Source organism: Syngnathus typhle, linkage group LG13 (assembly GCF_033458585.1).
Source record: "Syngnathus typhle isolate RoL2023-S1 ecotype Sweden linkage group LG13, RoL_Styp_1.0, whole genome shotgun sequence".
NCBI lineage: Eukaryota > Metazoa > Chordata > Actinopteri > Syngnathiformes > Syngnathidae > Syngnathus > Syngnathus typhle.
The window spans coordinates 10895740-10914870 of record NC_083750.1 but is presented as its reverse complement, the minus strand read 5'-3'; the positions used below and the strand labels follow the sequence as shown (position 1 = coordinate 10914870).

The 19131-nt window shown below is 48.6% G+C and overlaps 1 protein-coding gene across 3 annotated transcripts in view; it reads left to right on the top strand.

Annotated features, from left to right (window-relative positions):
* The window catches only part of si:ch211-241e1.3 (laminin subunit alpha-3), a 31518-nt gene that overhangs the window by 4884 nt on the left and 7503 nt on the right, over window positions 1-19131 (top strand). For 2 of the 3 annotated variants that reach the window (XM_061294990.1, XM_061294992.1), the window contains exons 3-53: window positions 2281-2398; window positions 2618-2736; window positions 2824-2994; window positions 3187-3287; window positions 3624-3739; window positions 4175-4293; window positions 4557-4647; window positions 5078-5209; window positions 5990-6040; window positions 6125-6175; window positions 6412-6546; window positions 6617-6751; window positions 6824-6876; window positions 7280-7379; window positions 7809-7861; window positions 7981-8086; window positions 8151-8250; window positions 8328-8484; window positions 9206-9344; window positions 9793-9935; window positions 10004-10107; window positions 10187-10343; window positions 10431-10594; window positions 10654-10762; window positions 10843-10940; window positions 11147-11321; window positions 11395-11521; window positions 11588-11736; window positions 11831-11946; window positions 12108-12319; window positions 12381-12585; window positions 12653-12797; window positions 12858-12998; window positions 13066-13227; window positions 13344-13445; window positions 13510-13593; window positions 13703-13933; window positions 15549-15662; window positions 16068-16186; window positions 16264-16344; window positions 16434-16534; window positions 16621-16674; window positions 16744-16895; window positions 17278-17388; window positions 17461-17572; window positions 17639-17806; window positions 17930-18126; window positions 18233-18349; window positions 18550-18704; window positions 18776-18917; window positions 19003-19102. In XM_061294990.1, the coding sequence (XP_061150974.1) occupies window positions 2281-2398; window positions 2618-2736; window positions 2824-2994; window positions 3187-3287; window positions 3624-3739; window positions 4175-4293; window positions 4557-4647; window positions 5078-5209; window positions 5990-6040; window positions 6125-6175; window positions 6412-6546; window positions 6617-6751; window positions 6824-6876; window positions 7280-7379; window positions 7809-7861; window positions 7981-8086; window positions 8151-8250; window positions 8328-8484; window positions 9206-9344; window positions 9793-9935; window positions 10004-10107; window positions 10187-10343; window positions 10431-10594; window positions 10654-10762; window positions 10843-10940; window positions 11147-11321; window positions 11395-11521; window positions 11588-11736; window positions 11831-11946; window positions 12108-12319; window positions 12381-12585; window positions 12653-12797; window positions 12858-12998; window positions 13066-13227; window positions 13344-13445; window positions 13510-13593; window positions 13703-13933; window positions 15549-15662; window positions 16068-16186; window positions 16264-16344; window positions 16434-16534; window positions 16621-16674; window positions 16744-16895; window positions 17278-17388; window positions 17461-17572; window positions 17639-17806; window positions 17930-18126; window positions 18233-18349; window positions 18550-18704; window positions 18776-18917; window positions 19003-19102 (6394 nt within the window). The remainder of the gene's footprint in view (window positions 1-2280; window positions 2399-2617; window positions 2737-2823; window positions 2995-3186; window positions 3288-3623; window positions 3740-4174; window positions 4294-4556; window positions 4648-5077; window positions 5210-5989; window positions 6041-6124; window positions 6176-6411; window positions 6547-6616; window positions 6752-6823; window positions 6877-7279; window positions 7380-7808; window positions 7862-7980; window positions 8087-8150; window positions 8251-8327; window positions 8485-9205; window positions 9345-9792; window positions 9936-10003; window positions 10108-10186; window positions 10344-10430; window positions 10595-10653; window positions 10763-10842; window positions 10941-11146; window positions 11322-11394; window positions 11522-11587; window positions 11737-11830; window positions 11947-12107; window positions 12320-12380; window positions 12586-12652; window positions 12798-12857; window positions 12999-13065; window positions 13228-13343; window positions 13446-13509; window positions 13594-13702; window positions 13934-15548; window positions 15663-16067; window positions 16187-16263; window positions 16345-16433; window positions 16535-16620; window positions 16675-16743; window positions 16896-17277; window positions 17389-17460; window positions 17573-17638; window positions 17807-17929; window positions 18127-18232; window positions 18350-18549; window positions 18705-18775; window positions 18918-19002; window positions 19103-19131) is intronic. The other variant, XM_061294991.1, reaches the window with a different exon arrangement.

Genomic DNA, 19131 nt, shown 5'->3' with positions numbered 1-19131 from the left:
CGTGATAAACGAGCACCGTGAGGTGTGAAACGCTGCGGGCCAAATTCCTCCCGCGTGGCTTTCTGACCTCTAAATGAACGCTTGACAGCATTTCAATCATCTAGAAAAGGGAAAGACACCTTCATGTGCTAGAATGTATCAGAGGGATCTAAAAAAACGTGCCAGATACTGTCGGTACTCGTCTAAAAGCTTCTCGTCAGCTGTCAGTGCGAATCACAGGACCGTAAATGAGCGTTAGCAGTTCATCACACGCGCTTCTTGGAATAGCCCGAGAAATGACGTGCGAATGATGAGAGGAGAAATACTCTTGGTAGATCTGGAAAGCAGGAGAGCAATAATATGAAATGATATCAGTGAATCTGATAGGAGTCTTGCTTAGTGCTAAGAATAGATTAAGGCACGGCACCATTATCATTGTTTTATTATCTAGCTGGAAAGAGCTTGTAAATATTCCATCCGTTTCCGGTGAATTTGGGTGAGCGGGGCAAAAAAAAAAAAAAAAAAATCATACTTCGTTATGACAAGTAGTGCTAATGCGAGACATTTTCCTTCTTCTTTCATTTTGTTCTGGGGAAACAAGACGTCATGATTTCCTTTTTGTAGTTTGACCCCTAACCTCGTCGGGCGTGTCCCTCCAGCTAATCAGAGAAAATGCCGGCTCATGCAACAGGATGGGCAAACACAGCAGGGCTGAAAATAGAAACAAAGCTTTGCGTGGGGACCTACCCACCGCCATCAATGAAAGACTGCCAGGAAGTTTAGCAGGCAGGGCAGCGTCGGGGTGGTCAGAGACGTGCTGGCTGGCATGCGGAGCCATCTGAAATTCCGCGCATAGCGCCACATTCCCGCCCCCTCCTAATGCCCCGTGAAGCCGACCGAGCGTGCCGCCGCGTGGGGGAACCTGTCACTAGCCGTAACTCACGCTGGTGAAAATCTTCTCTCCCATGTGATAGATACACAACGGATTAAGATGTTAGCCGCAAGTCAGGCGCCGGCCTCTCAAGCGTGCGCTTTAATGAACGTCCTTCCCTCTGTTGAGGGTGCGCTACATCCAAGCTCCTATAAAATCCCTCCAATAGACTAAATGCGGCCGGCTGCGTTGTTGATGCCGGCGACTTTGAGAGGAATCTTTCAGGATAAGAGCGACCCTGATGGGACATCGCCGGCTTTCATTGCCGTCCTTGTAACTCTGCTCGGCCAGTCTAAACACACACTTGAAACAAACCCAGAGCCCACATCTTGTTTGAAGTGGCTCTGATGTGGAGAAAACTATGGAGACATCAACCTTATCAATTAATGAGCGCGTTAGTCTGGGTCGGAGTTTGGGGAAGGCCCTCTCCCGGCGTTGACGGCAAAGAACAGCATCAATCAATTTTGGGATGAAGGAAAACTCATTGTTGAGGCCGAGCTTACTTTCACCATCTGTGACCTCTGACCTCACGCAGGTTCCGTTAGACGATTGGACAAAAAAAAGTCACTATTGCGTATGAACTGTCATAAATTCCGATCTCGTTTGATAAAAGCACTTCAGAGACATTATTAAGACTCCCGTGAACTGTTTGAAATTTGGAAGAAAAAAAAACTTCTTTAGAGAGAAACAAAAACTTTCCTGCTGTTTTTTTTTCCTTCATCAAAGCACTGATGGATACTAGACGAGTGCAGGCCTGCCTTGGAGGCTTCTCCAGAGATCTTCTATACAAATGTCTCCAAATAAAAGACGCACGCAATTTTCCATCAATCACTTCAAACCCAAAGAATTTGGAAAGCCCCGTGATTGTCAATATTGTCTCAGGCTCATTTCCAAGTCTAAAAATCTTCTTCAGGCGGTCAAGTGTGGGCGAGGCTCCAAGACACACAGCGCCCGTGCCAGACGTTAACAAAGAGAGCCTTGACGATTCCCCTCGCATCCATTGTGTCACGCTCCATCGAGCTGATGTCACCTGCAAAATGGAAAATATGCGCCGCGCCAGAAACAATCACAGACACCATGTTCCGCTCTTGTGTGCTTTCGATGAGCGACGGAGATAAAGGAAGGCTTCGTGTGGGCGCAGGTTGAGCTCTGCTCGCAAACACGGTGGGCCTTCTGCTGCTTTGATCCACTCCTCAAATTGTTGTTTGTCATCGTGTTGATTTGTGCCAACTGCGAGAAGAAAGTCAGAAAGCTTACCGCTGTATCCTCTGTAATTATGCAGCCGCCAATAAAGTTTATAAATATGTCGCCGCAGGAAGCTCCAGCAGGTGGTTCTCCTTGTAACCAAATTTGATTTTCATGTTTTGTAGCTGTTTCACGTCGCTTACGTCATCATCAAGTTTGCTAATTCGCCTCGACCCGACCTGTGGGTGCTGGAGCGCTCCGTGGACAACGGGAAGACCTTTACCCCCTGGCAGTATTTTGCCCGTAAGTTGTCAAATAGAAATCATAATCAATAGAAAAGAGTTTTTCTGATAAAGCAGCAAAATGTTTTCCGTGTCGCCATCAAACATCAATGTAAAAATATGTCAAGTATGTGTTTAACCGCACACGGTCCAATCTCCTTGTTTTTGCTAAGGCAAAAGAAACAAAGTTGCAACTGCTAAGATTAAAATTCATTCATTTTATTTTTTGGGGGGGGTGCAGATTCAAAACGCGAGTGCATTGAAAGGTTTGGAAAGCAACCCAATGCTCGCCTGGTTAACGACGACGATCAGCTCTGCACCACACATTATTCCAGAATCGTCCCTTTGGAGAATGGAGAGGTAAATAAAGCAACATCTCCTCAAATGTAGTAATCAAGATGATGATTATTATTTTGGGTGTGCTGACAAATAATTTGTGATTTCCAGATTGTGGTGTCCTTGATCAACGGTCGACCCGGTTCCAGAGACTTCACTCGCTCGCCGTCGCTTCAGGATTTCACCAGGGCCACCAACGTTCGCCTGCAATTCCTGCGTACCAACACGCTGCTGGGCCACCTCATCTCCAAGGCCCAGCGAGATCCCACCGTCACACGACGGGTGAGGCCTGAACCGGACTTCATACCTTTTCTTGAATTTTGCCACATTGAATTGAAATGTGTTGACAGGACTTGATGATTTTTATCCCAGTGCAGTGAGTCAGCCCGTGAACTTTTCCATGACACGTATGACTAACTCCTGTTGCCGAGCGACCGAGCCAAACGCTTTAAATGAGATTTTTTTTGTGTTCAGTACTTCTACAGTATCAAGGACATCAGCATCGGCGGGCGCTGCGTGTGTCACGGCCACGCCCAGGCGTGCGTGGCCGCTCGCGACCCGGAGAAGCCAAACAAGTACGTCATCCGCTGCACCTCCAGCGGCTCTTCTCCCGAGATTGTCAAACGTTAACTTCCTTCCGTCGTCTGCGTTTATTCATTAACAGATCTTTTCTACAGTGGAGGCTTTCTTCCTGCCTGCCTGCTTTTACCTCATGTGTTTGTTTCCGGACAAGGCCCGATTGTTTGCTGCACCCATGACTGACATTGTAAACAAATGGTGTCATGTCAAAGGCAATCTTAAAGCGCTAAAATGGGAGGCGCAACTTCAGATTGTTAGCGCAAACGGAATGAAAGTCAAGAAGCGTCATTTAACTTGCTGATTAATATCCATCGTTATTATCTTCTATCAAGGCTCCAGTGCGAGTGCCGACACAACACCTGCGGTGAGTCGTGCGACCGCTGCTGTCCGGGTTTCGGCCAGAAGCGGTGGCGCGCCGCCACCGTCGACAGCGCCAACGAGTGTCAGCGTAAGTGCGCGACATGACTGTGTTGTACTCTAAAGCCCAAGTGTCCACTTGCTGCTGTTGTGGATGCCCCGATATGGTATCACTCAGCGCCTCCTTGAGAGCCGGGAGGGCATTCCTCATATGGCCAGCATGCCAAAGAGTTCAGAGGGGTACAGGCATATGCATTTTTTTAAATATTTTACAACTTACCAATTTGTTAAATGTCAGAGATTTAGCTGCTCCGAAAGATGGTGGCAAAACCTGGCCTAAATAGGAAAGTAGTAATTGTTGTCAAGGACCGGAAGAGGACCTGCAGCTTAGTTTGGATTTGATTCTTTCCCGTGATGTTTAACAAGCTCTTTTTTCACTCCTTATCGTGCTTAAGAACCGTGATGTGACTTTTGCTGGGGCCATATATCTGAATTTTACGTGTGTCGGGGGGGGTTTCCTCCTCAGCCTGCCAGTGCTTTGCTCATGCCGCCGACTGTTATTACGACCCAGAGGTGGAAGCCAGAGGAGCAAGTTTAGACATCTCCGGCGGCTACAGCGGAGGAGGCGTGTGCATCAACTGCCAGGTATGAAGCGCTCATCAAGTCTCGACTGATTCCTATGCGTGTTGTCGGAGAGGAAGTATACTGTATATGCAGTCTGACCTCAACTGACCCTATTTCCGACACTCTGAACTCCCCACTGCACACTCGCTCAATATTAGCTGCACCTGCAAAACTCACTGAGATCAACACAACAACGCTCAGTTTTTAGTACAGCTTGATCATTTTGAATTATTGTGTTCATCATGACTCTTCTGACTAATGAAGAAATTTCTTTGTCTTTTTAGCACAACACTGCTGGAGTGAACTGCGAGCGATGCATTGACGGCTACTTCAGACCTTACGGAGTGGCCCCCGACTCACCCACTGGATGTATACGTAAGTGATATCGGACTTTCTTTAGCCGCTGAACACAACGAGACTTGGTGCAAAATAAATGAGGCAACAGGTGGCGATGTGCGAGGGTGGGCTGGGAGCTGATTGGATAAAAAAAAAAAAAAACACACAATGGCCGCATATGTGTGTGGAGGGAGATTTAAAGCAGGACTATTCGTGGCACGTTGTGTCTTGCTGTACTGGCTCGCTTCATGTATGAAAAAGGAAATACGAGTGCATAAAGTAGTTATTTATAGAAATGTACGGCATTGCTCTCAAGTGGGCCCTTCTCTTGTTTACATTTCTCAGCTCCTCCGCTCCAAAGTGGAGGATTTAAGTCAGGGCTGGGAAATTGTTGACATTTAACCTACCGTGCAATTTTATATATCTAAAAAAAAAAAGGACTCAAAATGAATTGTGTGTGCGTGGGCAGCCTGCAGGTGCGACGAGCGGACCGCGGCAGGCTGCGAAATGGGTTCCGGGAGGTGCGTCTGCAAAGCGCACTTTGCGGGAGAAACGTGCCAGCGCTGCGCAGAAGGACATTTCCACTACCCTCACTGCATTCGTAAGTTCCTTTCCAATGCTGGAAGGAAGACACCGATTGTGTCATGCAACTTGGCGGGAGCTCGTTCCAGCTTTTCTTTTCTGTCAGCCTTGAGGGTGACAAAAGCAAATGTTGAAGATTTCAACTTTTTAAGCCGACACGTCTCGCACTCTGCATGCTTGAGCAGCAGACGCACATTCGACACACAAGTCGCATTTCCTCATCTTATCACCTCCTTTAAGTCTGCCCGAGCGGAAAGATAAGCTCGGAGTATTTTTTTTTCTTTCTTTCCAGGGTTCGCTTTACCTTTGAGTGGGGGAAAAAAAGGAGTACCGTATTTTCCGGCCTATAAGGCGCACCGGACTATAAGGCGCACCTTCAATGAATGGCCCATTTTAAAACTTTATCCTTATATAAGGCGCACCGGACTATAAGGCGCACCATTAATGCATCATGTCAGATTATCCAAATCCAAATCATTCTCCATTTTATCTTTTTTATTTCAACTTCAGACGGAAACAAATTACTTTATAATCATAAAATAATGATCATAGTCTTTTTAAGTCATGATTCATAGTCTTCAGCGGGCCACTTATGATTGATTTTATGACACAATGCTTTGGGCCAGTTTAAATTTAGGAATTTGGTCCATATATAAGGCGCACTGGGCTATAAGGCGCACTGTTGGTTTTTGAGAAAAAATTAGGTTTTTAGGTGCGCCTTATAGGGCGGAAAATACGGTAGGTTAAAATGGTCAAATTGAAAATCTTTTTTTCTGTGCATGGCGACTTTTGCAATCAGGTTATCCCGCGTACCACACAACCACACAATCCCCTGCAGGACCCACCGCAGGTGAGTTGGCATCACGTCAATGATATTAAAAAAAAAAACTGTGATACAAATATTCTAAAGCTATTTTTTTTTTCCCCCTCTGAGGAGTGCCCACTGGCTGCCCTGTGGGTTTTTTCGGCTCAATCGCTTGTCAGCGTGAGTATGATTACAAATATATAAATGTGCGTCACGACCTTGTCCAAGAGAATTCCCCGTCATCAGGTCAGATGATAATGCAACAAAAGTAACAACTCAACAACAACCAAACTGTGACCCTGAAGAGCCAACTTTGATAGTGTATATTAGCAGGCCATCCGAGATACTGTCTTAGCACTAGCGTCGATGCTAACGGTGGTTAAGCAATTCCGCTGTATTTCTTTCCCTCGCTCTAGCGTGTCTCTGCGACGGGGCCGGCGTGGCTGAGAGCGTCTGCGGTGCCGGCGGTCAGTGTATTTGCCTCCCCAACTACGGAGGCGAGGGCTGCCAGCAATGTGCGCCAGGCTACTACGGGTACCCAGAATGCGCTGGTGAGTTGTGTCACAATCTCCCCCCTCGAAAGTCTTTTGGGCTGACTATATCAGGCCTTCGTTCCTCCAGCCTGCCAGTGTTCCCTGGAAGGCTCCTACGGCAGCTTGTGCAACCCGCTGTCAGGTCAGTGTGTGTGTCTGCCCGGGGTGGTGGGCCAGCAGTGTGACCATTGCGCTTCGGGACGCAAGTTCCCTTCGTGCTCAGGTAACAAACGCCGCCCCTGCTGTTTTGGTTTTTGTGGGGGTTGGAGATTTATTCAGCACTTTGTACCTCCAGCTTCCATCAGTCAATGCAATCCGGATGGGACAGAGCGCACAGAACCTCAAACGGTAAAAAGATTATGAACTGAGCGGGGTACACATTGGATTTTATATTCGTATTTTTTATGGCAGTGCCCTATTAACCGCATGAGTGGGTCACTCTCAGAATTTACACTGCTCAATCCAGTTCTGACTGCTTAGTGGTTGTTTTTTTTTTGGCAACGATAACGCAACTGTGTTGCCAAACTTGCCTCCAGCAAACGAGGAAGTGCCCTTGTTCCTCCTTAAAGCGTAATTAAAATGAAGGAAAAGAGACTTCCTGCCCTTTTGAAAGGAAGCCAAACAAGAAATGAAAGCGACGTTTTGCTACCTTCACCATTTCTCATGTGTGGAAGAAAGAGAAGCTGAAGATTGAAATCACGATCAAATATATCGATTTTTAAAAAAACAACCTTTTCTACCTTTGTTTCAGGGTCTCTGCCGCTGCCGAGCCAACACGGAGGGTGCCTTATGCGACAAGTGCAAAGCTCTTCACTGGAACCTGGCAGCCGACAACGTATACGGCTGCGAAGGTAACTTTCCGAAGCCCCCCATTTCAACCAGCGTCCAGCCAGCCATCTTTCTCATGGCTGAGAAACTCAACATGGAGATGGTTATTATGTTAAGACTTGGCATGGAAGCAATTTAAAATGAAAAAGAAAGGTCTGGGCCTCCTGCTTTACTTGGATACTTTTACTACTTACAAGAATGTGACCTCTACAACAAGAAGGGAAGAAAAGAAACAAAGTTTTTAATATCTCAAGAATGTCTCTGCTGGATATTTATGGGGATGTTTTGATTTCACTCGGTTGACTTTAAAGGTCCCAGTAAGCTTTTGAGCGCTTGCTCTTCACCCATGAAAGTATCCTGCAATCAGAGTCTATTCAGCACATAACCATCCCCTCTTTCTTTCTTTCTTTCTTTCTTTCTTTCCTTTCTTTTTTTTTTGTATTTAATTCCAGGGTGCAGGTGTGAAGTCAAAGGGACGCTAAGTGGTGTTGGAGATTGTGAGCAGGTAGTGAATTTGAATTTGGGAATTCGATGTGGTTTTGTTCAAATTGTTGTCAATTGCTTTTGAATTATGTCTCGTGTCTACAATATGGTAAATCGGATATTTTTTTTGCATCCGTGCAGAGAAACGGTCAGTGCCGCTGCAAGCTTCGTGTGGGCGGGCGTACGTGCGACTCCTGCCACGACGGCTACTTCCTGTTGCAGAAGAAGAATTATTTCGGCTGCCAAGGTGAGTCCAGGTGGTTGTTCCTCTTGACCCAAAATCATTCTAATCACATTTGAATCCCTTGCAGGTTGTGAGTGCGACGTCGGTGGCGCTATCAACCCGGCTTGCGACACGGCGTCCGGCCAATGCCGTTGCCGTAGCAACGTAGACGGCCTGAAATGCACACAGTAGGACTTGTCCAAACATTTCACTAAGATTGTTGCATTGTTGCGGTTTTATTTCAAGCTGCTGCGTTTCCTCTCAGACCAGCGCCGAGTTTTTATTTCCCCGACTTGCATCAGTTCAAGTTTGAGGTGGAGGAGGGCACGGCGCCAAACGGCAGGCCCGTGCGTTTTGCTTACGACCCGCAAGAGTTCCCAGAGTTCAGCTGGAGAGGTTATGCTGAGCTGTCCCCTGCACAGGTGAGGACGCATTCCAAATAATAATCCAGTTCAAAATAGTCATAGAATGAATTATTTTACTGTCATCGTTTGTTTATCTCATCCAAAAATACAAAATAAATAATACTCTATAGTGTTTTCAAATATGAGCCCTTGTGAGTGAGTCGCTCCCCGAAATGGTCGCTACGAGATGGCGGCAAATCACTGCTTTTGTCTCAATGAAGCTCCTCAACTCACATTTCCTGTACATTTCTCCATACTAAATGCCTTACCTCATCCTCCTTTTATCTTCTGCTCTTCAGATATCCATGTGATGCTTTCTATCCACCTCTCCTTCCTAAACATTTCAATCTTATGCAATGTAATAGACCGCTTCCTCTTAGCTCTTCTGCAGCAATTTCTCGAGCTGTCTCTTTTCAGCCAGAGGTGATCCTTTCCCTTCCACTCGGCTTTCCCGCTACTTTCCACATTGTATTGCGCTATGCCACCCCGCGATATAACGGAAGGGCCACACGATTAAGAGCGAGGGTCACAGTGGCGGATGAAGCCGGCTCGCGGCGGTGCTGCGACTGTAAGTGGAGGCCCTCGCTTCCTTTCTCTTTTTTTTTTCCTCCGCCGGCTTGCCGTGTGTTGATTAACCCTCGTGTGGTTGCGCAACTGCTTTGCCCCCTTAACCCCCGCCAAAGCGGATCCCATGTCTGATCCGGTCAGTTTTTTTTTTTTATTTCTATTATCCCCGCAGAGTGAAGTCAGAGTTGTAGTGCATGTTGAGCTGAAAGATGCCAGACACAACTTATTCCGCGTGGTGCTGCGATTCACTAACCCGAGCCGTGCCGGTGTGAGTGGTAGCGTCCAGGCGGCCAATTACAGAAGCCGTGCGGGTAAGTCAGCCTCTGGAGAGTGGAATCGCCCATGAAAACAAAATCAGAGGTTCTCAGTCGGTTTCACTCGGGACCCACATTTTCCCAAGGTCGTGAAGGCTCCGTTTGCACAGAATTGCGCCACGCAGAGCAAATATAGCACTTCACATTTTTAAAGCCAAATGTACATCATACATGCATTTCAGAGCACATTATTACGGAATCCAAGAATCACATTGTCATTTATAACAAAAAAAAGAAAGAAAATGAAATTGAAAATAGTCATACACTTATAATGAACCCACAAAATTACAATAAATGTCCTGTGCAGAGTGGATTTTGGGTCCCGACGCACTAGTTGAGAATCACTGATTGAAACGAACACATTATGGAAGCATTTTGACTTTTTTTTTTTTAAAGATTGACTCAAATGTCTCGTTAAATGTCTCTCACATGTGTGCGCCTGCAGCATCACATCAGACTAAGGAAGTGATTTTCCCTGAAAGTCGGCAACCATCGTTCCTCACCGTGCCCGGAGACGGCTTTGCTGAGCCCTTTGCTTTGACGCCCGGCAACTGGATCATCCGCATCGTAGCGCCCGGGGTTCTCCTTGTGAGTTGCCCCAACACATAAAGCCATCTCTGATTAAAACAACGCCAAAAGTATCTTTTGCTCTCCAGGACTATTTGGTCCTGCTGCCTCAGGATTACTACGAGGCCCCGCTGTTGCGCAAAGACATCGCAGAACCGTGCACATACGTGCCCACGCCGCAAAAAGATAAAAAGTAATTTTGTATTTTCTTTGTTTCAAGTCAGAGAGGCATTTTTTTGGGCTTTACTTTGACTCTCCATTATGTCTGGCAGCTGTTTGCTGTTCAAGCACGCGGCCATGGATGCCTTCGGCTGGGCTTTGGGCTCGCAGGGAAGCCTCTCGAGTCGGAGGGGCCGCAAGAGGAGGCAAGCCCCCGTGCAACGGCCCACTCCGGATCACCCTGACATGGCCTTTCTGCATGGCACACAGGTGACGCAAGAGAAATGCATTTCACAACTTTCATGCTTCCAACTGGAGTGGAGTGTTGTTCATATTGTGTGCCCTCTCTCCATGCAGTCTCAGCTTCAGCTCAGTCTGCCTGTTGCTCATCCCGGTCCTCACGCTCTCATCCTGGAGTACGCCAGCCAGGTGGACAGTGTCCAGAACGTCAACATCCTGGTAGGTGTCCAGCAGGGTGGACAGATTCGTGCCAGAGCCAACGTTTACAGCTGCGACTACAGGTGAGTCGTGCAAACGGCCAGCTCGATTGCAAATGTTTCATCACCAAATGTTTGCGTAGCTTTTTGTGCCGGAGCGTGGCATTGGACAGCAAGAACCAGGTGGCTATGCTGCAGCTGGCTCACAGGGCGCAGCTTCTCCTGCAGATCTCCACAGCTTCCTTCTTACTGGTGAGAAAGGTTTTTGCGGGACGGACGGACCAGCGTCTGGCTTTCTGAAGATGCTGAGTCGACCATGCCTTTGTGTGCAGCACAAAGTGTACGCAGTTCCCGCTAAGGAGTTCTCCATGGAGTATGTGGAGGCCAAAGTGCTTTGCGTCTCCACTCACGGTCGCTTCACTGAAGACAGGTAGATGTACTTAAAAGTTCACAATAGGTCAGTTGCTCACAGTATGGTACAAGTGAGTCCCAGTCGTGGCACGCAGGCGCCCTCTAGTGTTGGGATGGGCAATTTAAATGCTGGACAGGGCTCAGAATTTGAAATATGGACAAAATAAATGTGCACTAAATTTTACTTTCAAATCTCAACCACAACAAACATGTTTGTGGTTTTAGTCAGCACTGCCTTGTGAGCCACTTGGACAAGCCTTCGCCGGGCTGGATTTTGCACGCGGCCCGAGACGGGGAACTCAGCGCCGCCCGCCAACAAGGAGACAACGCAGACTGGCGGCAGAGACGACAGTCCGACTTATCCGGTCACGGTGACAAGATTCTCCTCAAATACCCTCAGGTATCACAGAACCTCATCTCGGCGCCTTGGTTGGGTCACATCTGTCATTTTGAAAGTCTTTCTGTCCATTCAGACGGAGATAAGCTTCACCCCCAACGTGCCCCTCCCTGGCAGATATGTGCTCGTTGTGCATTATCGCCAGCCGGAGCACGTTACCTTTCCCGTGGAGGTCCGAGTGGACGCCGGCCATAAGTGGAAGGGTACGTTCAGGCTGCTTTTCTTCTCTCGTCACTTCCTGAACCGTGTCGCCCGTGCTTTCCTCGCAGGTTCCATCAACGTGACGTTCTGCCCCTCGGTGTCTGGCTGCAGAGACGCGCTGGTCGCCGACGGCCGCACCGTCCTCGACTTTTCCCAGCAATCTTGGCAGCTGCCAAGAATCTCTGTGATTGTTCCTCCTCGCAAGACTCTCATTCTGGTGAGTGTTTTTTTTTTTTTTTCTCATCCACTTTTTATTGTGCTTGGTGCTCTTGAAATGTATTTCCTGTTCTTTTCTCTACTCTTGTGTATAGGATCATATATTGCTGGTTCCTGAAAGTCGTTACAGCCCAGACGTCCTGAGAGAGAAGCCTCTGGATAAGTCCGCACTTTTTATCCAGCAGTGCCGAGGAGAAGGCTTCTTCATTGAGTAGGTGCTCATTTTAAATGCGCTGCTCTTTGAAGGATTTCAAACTTGGTTTCTTTGCTATCCTGAACTCTCCTTTCTGAAACAACAAGCCTGAAATTGAAATTGAACATCAAACCCGACCACAGCGGCGATGTAAAAGTCTTGCTTGCTTGTCTCCTCAGCCCCAGAACATCTTCCCGATTCTGCAGAGACTCCGCCCGCTCTCTGGTGGCATTTTACAACGACGGGGCTCTGCCTTGCCAATGCCACCAGTCTGGCTCCACCGGATCTGCGTGCGAGCCAGCCGGGGGACAATGTCTCTGCAGACCTCACGTCATCGGTCGGAGGTGTACAAAGTGCGCCACGGGCTACTTCGCCTTCCCCTACTGCAGACGTGAGTCAAAGGCAAAGTGCACAACATCCGCCGGCGCATATTGCAATGTCTTCCTCCGCAGCGTGCGAGTGCGGCCGCCGGCTGTGCGACGAGGTGACGGGCCGCTGCTTGTGCCCGCCTCAGACCGTCAGGCCGGCCTGCGACGTGTGTCGGAACCAGACGTTCAGTTATCATCCCCTGCTGGGCTGCCAGGGCTGCGACTGCTCCGGGAACGGCCTGCGAGCCAACGCCGGGCCCGGCTGCCACCACGTCACCGGACAGTGCAGGTGAACGCTGGTCCTTGTGGCCTTTTCTTCCTTCGCTTAGCAACTACCTGACCGTGTGTGTGTGTAGCTGCAAGCCCAGGATTGGCGGGCGCCAGTGCGATCGATGCGCCGCAGGTTATTACCGCTTTCCCCATTGCGTCCCCTGCGACTGCGAGCAAGGCGGGGTCACGCCCGACGTGTGTCACCCCGACACCGGGATGTGTCTTTGCAAGGTACGCCGAATACGCCCAATTGTCTGTTTGCCTGTTTACCTTCTCTCTGTATGTCTGCAGAGAAATGTAGCCGGTGTCAGGTGCGACACGTGTCGGGACGGCTCCTTCTACTTTGACCCGGCCGACCCTAACGGGTGCACCGGCTGCTTCTGCTTCGGAGCCACCGACAAGTGTCACAGCTCCAGAAAACGCAGGGGCAAGGTAGGCGTCGTGTGCAAACACCAACGTCGAACGACATCGGTCGTTATCTCGCTCGCCGTTTTTTTAGTTTGTGGACATGCGCGGATGGAGGTTGGAACGTTCCGACCGCCGAGAGATTCCGTCCGTGTTGAACGTGGCCAGTAACACGGCGGTGGCGGACATTCAGGAGCTTCCGTCTTCCATTCGAGCTCTCCACTGGGTGGCGCCGGCCTCGTACCAGGGAGACAGGGTGAGTCCGAGACTTAAGAAGCCTCATCAAAATATACTTAAAGAAGAATGAGTCATTGTTTTTTTTTTTTTTTTTTTTTTTGGTACAAGCTAATGGATGTATTTTTGTCCTCCCAGGTTTCATCTTATGGTGGTTTCCTCACCTACCAGTCCAAATCCTTTGGAATTCCCAGTGAGGGAATGATTCTGATAGACACGACACCTGATGTCCTACTGATTGTAAGTCAACATGTTTTCTGTCAGTAATGTTGTTTGAATAAACATTTTCATGTTTTGGTTCTAGAGTAAGGACATGACACTGGTCCATTTTGCTCTAAAAGTCCAGTTGCCAGACAGACTGTATCAAGGCCGAGTCCAGATTGTTGAGGTAAACAAATCAAAACAGCTCACAGCTTGTCAGACTACTTTGAAATTCATATTAAATCCTGCTTTGTGATTCTGCAATTGTCCACCTGCTTTTTTTCTGTTGTCCACAGGGAAACTGGCGCCATGCTGGCACCAACAGGCCCGTGTCCAGAGAAGAGCTGATGATGGTTCTGGCGGGCCTGGCGCGTCTGGAGATCCGAGCCTTGTACTTTACGCAGAGCCAGCGGCTCAGTCTGGGCCAGGTGGGCTTAGAGGAAGCCACCGATACGGGGACGGGGGGTCCTGGGAACACCGTGGAGGTCTGCTCCTGCCCTCCTCAGTTTGCCGGAGACTCCTGCCAGGTGAGTGGAATTTGTCAATTTGATCTTGAGCAATTCCACTGCCTGCGCCGACATCCCCATAGCAGCACTGAGAAAGAACGGGGAGGATCACCTTCTCAGGTGTTGAGTAAAATAGCGTGGTGTCATCTCGCTGGGGAGGGACCGCCTCTACGAAGGTTGTCCCGACACGCCCGAAATAAACGTAGCAACCTTCTGCCCCGGGGGCCAAAGTCATCAGCTGAAGACTTGGGCGGAATGTACTGCTAGGAAATAACTGGCCGGCCAAAACGGCGTGGCCTCGGGCTATGACGGGACGGCGATGCACAATCACGCAGACATAATATTAGCCGGGATCGCTGCCGTGGCTGCAGCTGAAAAAAAAGACTTTTTTTTTTTTCCCCCCACCCCATACACACATTCCATCTCGTCTCCGGGACTCTTTGTTGAGATTCAGTGTTTGTTTTCCACCTCCGCTTATAAGAGCAGTACAGTGCGATAGTGGTTCGCGTGTTTGCAACACAGTCGAGAGGTCGTGGGTTTGAACCCTTAAGCGATGGATGGCAAGCTTGGATTTGGTAAGGGAAGTTGAGTCGACAAGTGGAGAAACCTCACCTGACCTCACTGTTACTCATAAACTAGAGCGGCTTTTATTGTGTATGCACTCAATCCCCTACAGTTCAAGTGTGTGTGTGTCAAAGTCCAGCAGCCACACCTCAATAATGTTTGTGTGTGTCTGTTTTCACGCTATGATTCAGGTGTGAGTCGACTGTCTGAGGGTGTCTGACACAACTGTAACACACACACACACTGCGCTCGGGCAAATTCGCGTCTTTGTCAATTCGCCAGACCCTCGAAAGGCATTCCAGACACAAAAATCAACAAATCTATGTCTATGCTTTATATAATAGAACAAATTGGATTATTTACTGATATTCCACAATGTTCACTGATCTCGTCTTATCAGATGGTTTTCAGCCATATTTGTGTGTGTATGAAGTGAAAAAGGAATGAGAGCGCACCTTAACAACGGCATGTGCGTGCTTGTGCGTCTGCCTCCGTACAGTCAGTGGGAGACGGGGCGTGTCCTCATTGTCAGTTTAAGAGGCCGAAGCAGGGGAAAGCGGAGCGTTATTTCACACGGACTCAACATCATGTCAGATAGCTCGATGGCCCGACACCGGCGCTCCGGTGGGCTTCTTCTCAGGATCCTGCTGTGGGGGTCTCTGATGGCGCTGTGCTGGGCCGGCAACAGGCCCCGACAGGGAGGGGCGACTCGACCCAGGCACGGCAAACATGTCGGCAGATTGAGGTTGAGACCGCAGGCGGATCAGTGGCTGGTGTATCCCAGCTTAAACGGGCAAGAGAGCGACGGGGTACATGTGGTCAGCTTTCCTTCTTTCAGCAACGACTTGGCCAGGAATCAGATTGAGGTAAAGGGTCGCTCTCTAGGTGTGTTTGTTCATCTGGGGAGGAAGGGCAAAGGCCGCGCTCTGGGCACTTTAGATTTGCTCGTTCTTTGAAGGGCGTCTCGAGAGATTTGACGGAATTGTGCTACGAGAAGAAATATATTGGAGGAATTCAAAGTCTCAAGTGGGCACTGCTGTTATATCTTTTTGTTCTCTTTTTTTTATTGTAGAAATGCGCCGCTGGATACTTTCGAGATGGCAACGGGCCATATCTGGGTCGCTGTGTGCCGTGCAATTGTAACGGTCTGGCAGAGCAGTGCGAGGACTGGACCGGGAAGTGTCTGGTGAGCTCCATTACAGTTGATGCTCCAATCTCAAGCCATTTTAAAAAGGATCCGACAAATAAAATACAAAGGTTCTCGTGTTTCCCCCCCCCATTTTATTTATTTTTTGAATCACCACAAAAGTTCGCTATGGCGTGGTGCTTTTCTCCTTGTCATTATTCTCCTTGAAGGGAGGATGAGTCTGTGCACATTTGAACATCTCAATCATCTCCATTACGTTATGGTCATGCAAGACCGGGCCTGCGTTGCCGCGTGTGCGCCGCCCTTGCAGAGACATCAAACGCATTCTCGACTACAAGTCGAAGCTCCTCTTGGAGTGTGTGTGTGTGTGTGGAAGAAAAGACTTGATGGTCCGCTTGCAAAGTGCATGCCCAAAAGTCCAATTTTGTCCTCTGTCTGTCTCAGAATTGTCAATACAACACAGCTGGGGACAGATGTGAATACTGCAGAGAGGGTTACTATGGTAACGCGGCTCAGAGGACGTGCAAGGTGTGTCCCTGCCCTTTCAGTACGCCCACAAACAGGTGACTTAAGACAAACCAAAACAGAACTCAGAACTAGACGTTATTTCGTTACACAACTCACGCGTTACACTTTTTAGCTTTGCGGTCGCTTGCCGAGAGATCTACGGCGACTTCCAGTGCATTTGCAGGACGGGATACACGGGAGAAAAATGCGAAACGTAAGTGCAAATCCACAATAGAGTGGAAATTTCAAACCTGTCGTTTCTTCTCTGCTGGGATGGATTTCCACTTTTTCTGTTTGTTACAGGTGCGCTCCTGGCTTCTACGGTGACCCGCTAATTCCCGGGGGAAGCTGTCGTCTTTGTAATTGTGGCGGAAACGGCAACACTTGTGATCCTAGGACCGGAGGTGACGTCATCCATTAGATCATATCTTCAAATTTATCCTCATCTTTTATTCACTTGGTATTTATTAATATGGTATTTGTTTTGCAGTTTGCAAGAGCACACTGGAGCCCGGAGACACAAACACGGACGACCGCTGCTTCGGTGAGTCAACGAGAGAAGAAAAAAAAAAGAGTCGTAGGGTTACTTTTTGAAATGCTCGCTTGTTTTTAGAGTGTGACAACTGCGCTCAGACTCTACTGAAAGATTTGGATAGGCTGGACATCCAACTGCTACGGATAAAAATTCAGATGGACAACGCCTCCGCCGGCGCTTCCTCCCAGGAAAGGCTCAAGAAGCTGGAGCGAGCCGTTACGGACACCAAGGTAACCATGTTGGAGCTCGTGAATCCCGATGCCTCACCTTGTCGTAGATTCCTTCTATGCTTACGTGGCAAATGCCGGTGGGCAGGGATGGGTGTGCTCAAACGTTCCAGATGGGATCACTGATTTTTTTGTCTCACACTGTGCCTCAACTTGGTTTGGAAACATTCCCCAAAAATTGACAAGACATATTTTTGACATTTTCACATTTCTATAAAGTTCATGCTACTTACAAATCATATTTTGAGGACGTGGCAGTAAAACAGGGCAAAAATCCAAAGGTCAGCGAGTGAGGCAGGGCAACAGTCTACTTGAGTTGAAGAATGATTTTCTTTTAAATGTTGTGTTATATCCAAACATAAATATACATTTTTGTTTTGGGCAGAATCTGGTGATCAAATACAGCACCTCTGTCAACGGTCAAAGTTCCAGGCTCAAACAACTGAAAGATGACATGTTGAATCTTTCCGATGACATTGGCTCTCTTCAAGACAAGGTCATTATTTTTTTTTAATTTAGAATGAAATCCATCCATCGAGTGCAATGTGTGACTTTGATTCACGTTCAGGCTGACCAGACAGCTATAGATGCTGACAAAGCAGTTCTCGGGGTTGAAAAAAGCCACAAGCGGGCTCAGGATATGGACCGAGCCATTCAAGACATGCTCAAGAAAATCAAAGGTAAAGTCGACGAGACCCCGTCGGCTGAAGGTGAGCGACCTTCATTCGTCCTCTTGGTGCTTTCAGCTATGCTGGAGCAGCTGAAGGACGCCGGCTCCAGCGGGGGAACGCAGCCTGGCGAGAATGCCAAGAAGATGCTGGAGGACGCCCAGCGCATGGTGAAGGAAATGGAGAACAGGAACTTCACGCCACAGAAGACCGCCGCCGAGAAGGAAAGGGAGGAGGCCAGGAAACGTAAGACGTACCTTTAAGGCTTGGACAGTATGGAGACCTCGTTCAAGCTTTCCGCATCCGAGTGCATTGTCGTCAAAGCGTAGGATTGATCAATGAACTTGTCGAAACTGCTCCCTTCTTCAGTCCTGGACCACATCAAGAACGACATGAGTAAACAGCTGGACCAGAACGTCGCCTCGGCGACAAAGTTGAAAGAGGAGCTGAAGGACTACGACGCCAAACTGAAGGAGCTGGACACGGCTCTGAAGGACGCCACGGAGCTGGTGAAGAAAGCCAACGTCCAGAACGGACTCAACGCTCAGGCTCTCCCCGCGCTGAGGGTAAGAGCAAGTGTACAGTGCAGCTCAGAAAGAAAAAAAAAAAACATCTGATGAAATTCAAATAGTTGATTTGTTTGTCAGATGTACCTAATGTTTTGACCCACAGGATCGCATCAACAACCTAAAGAAGGAGCGCAAGACTGTCAAGGAGCAGGTGGCCATGGCGGCGAACGAGCTGAAGAAAATAGAAAATTTAGTCCAAGGGCTTTCCAACAACAAAACGGTGCGCAAGCTTGAACACCACACTCCTACTGAACACCCCGAGGACTAAAAACACAAGAAGATATTATTACTCTATTATGATGGAATCGAGATAGCTGTCACGTCCTAACATGCCGTCCCCGCAGATAAAGATCGCTGCGTCTCGTTCTTGCTGCTGAGGTGAGGTCGCTGGAATTCTGAAAATAAGCTTCGCTTTGCCAGGTGTACGAAAAGTTGGCCGCCGAGCTGGATGGCGGCAAGACCGATTTGATCAAGAAGGTCAACGAGATGTCCAAAGTGGCAGCCAAGGAGGACGTCGTGGAGGCGGCCGAGGACCACGCCCAGAATCTCAAGAAGCTGTCCAAGGAACTGGAGGAGTACGTTGGCGACGAGGACCAACGAGACTTTGCCAACTCCAGCGACGCTCAAAGCTCTTGTGTCTTTGCAGCGCCGTGAAGACTGCGAGCGATCGCCCCGAGGTACGTAACGCTAACGACGCCATCGATGCCTACAAGAATATCACGGACGCCGTCCGAGCCGCAGAAGCCGCCGCCAACCAAGCCAAAGAAGCCGCCAACACCGCCTTGACCGTAAGATTCTTCTTTCCCCCCCCCCAAAAAATGATGAAAAATTTGCCATCGCAAATACCTTGCATCATGAATGTTTGTTTTATAGAATGTCAAAAACCAAAAACTGGCGGAAAGGGCCAAAGAGCTGAACGAGAATGGCGTCGAACTGGTGCAGAATGCAGAAGAAGCACAAAATGTCTTGGATGGTAATCACCTCTTCTTTTTCACTTTCTCT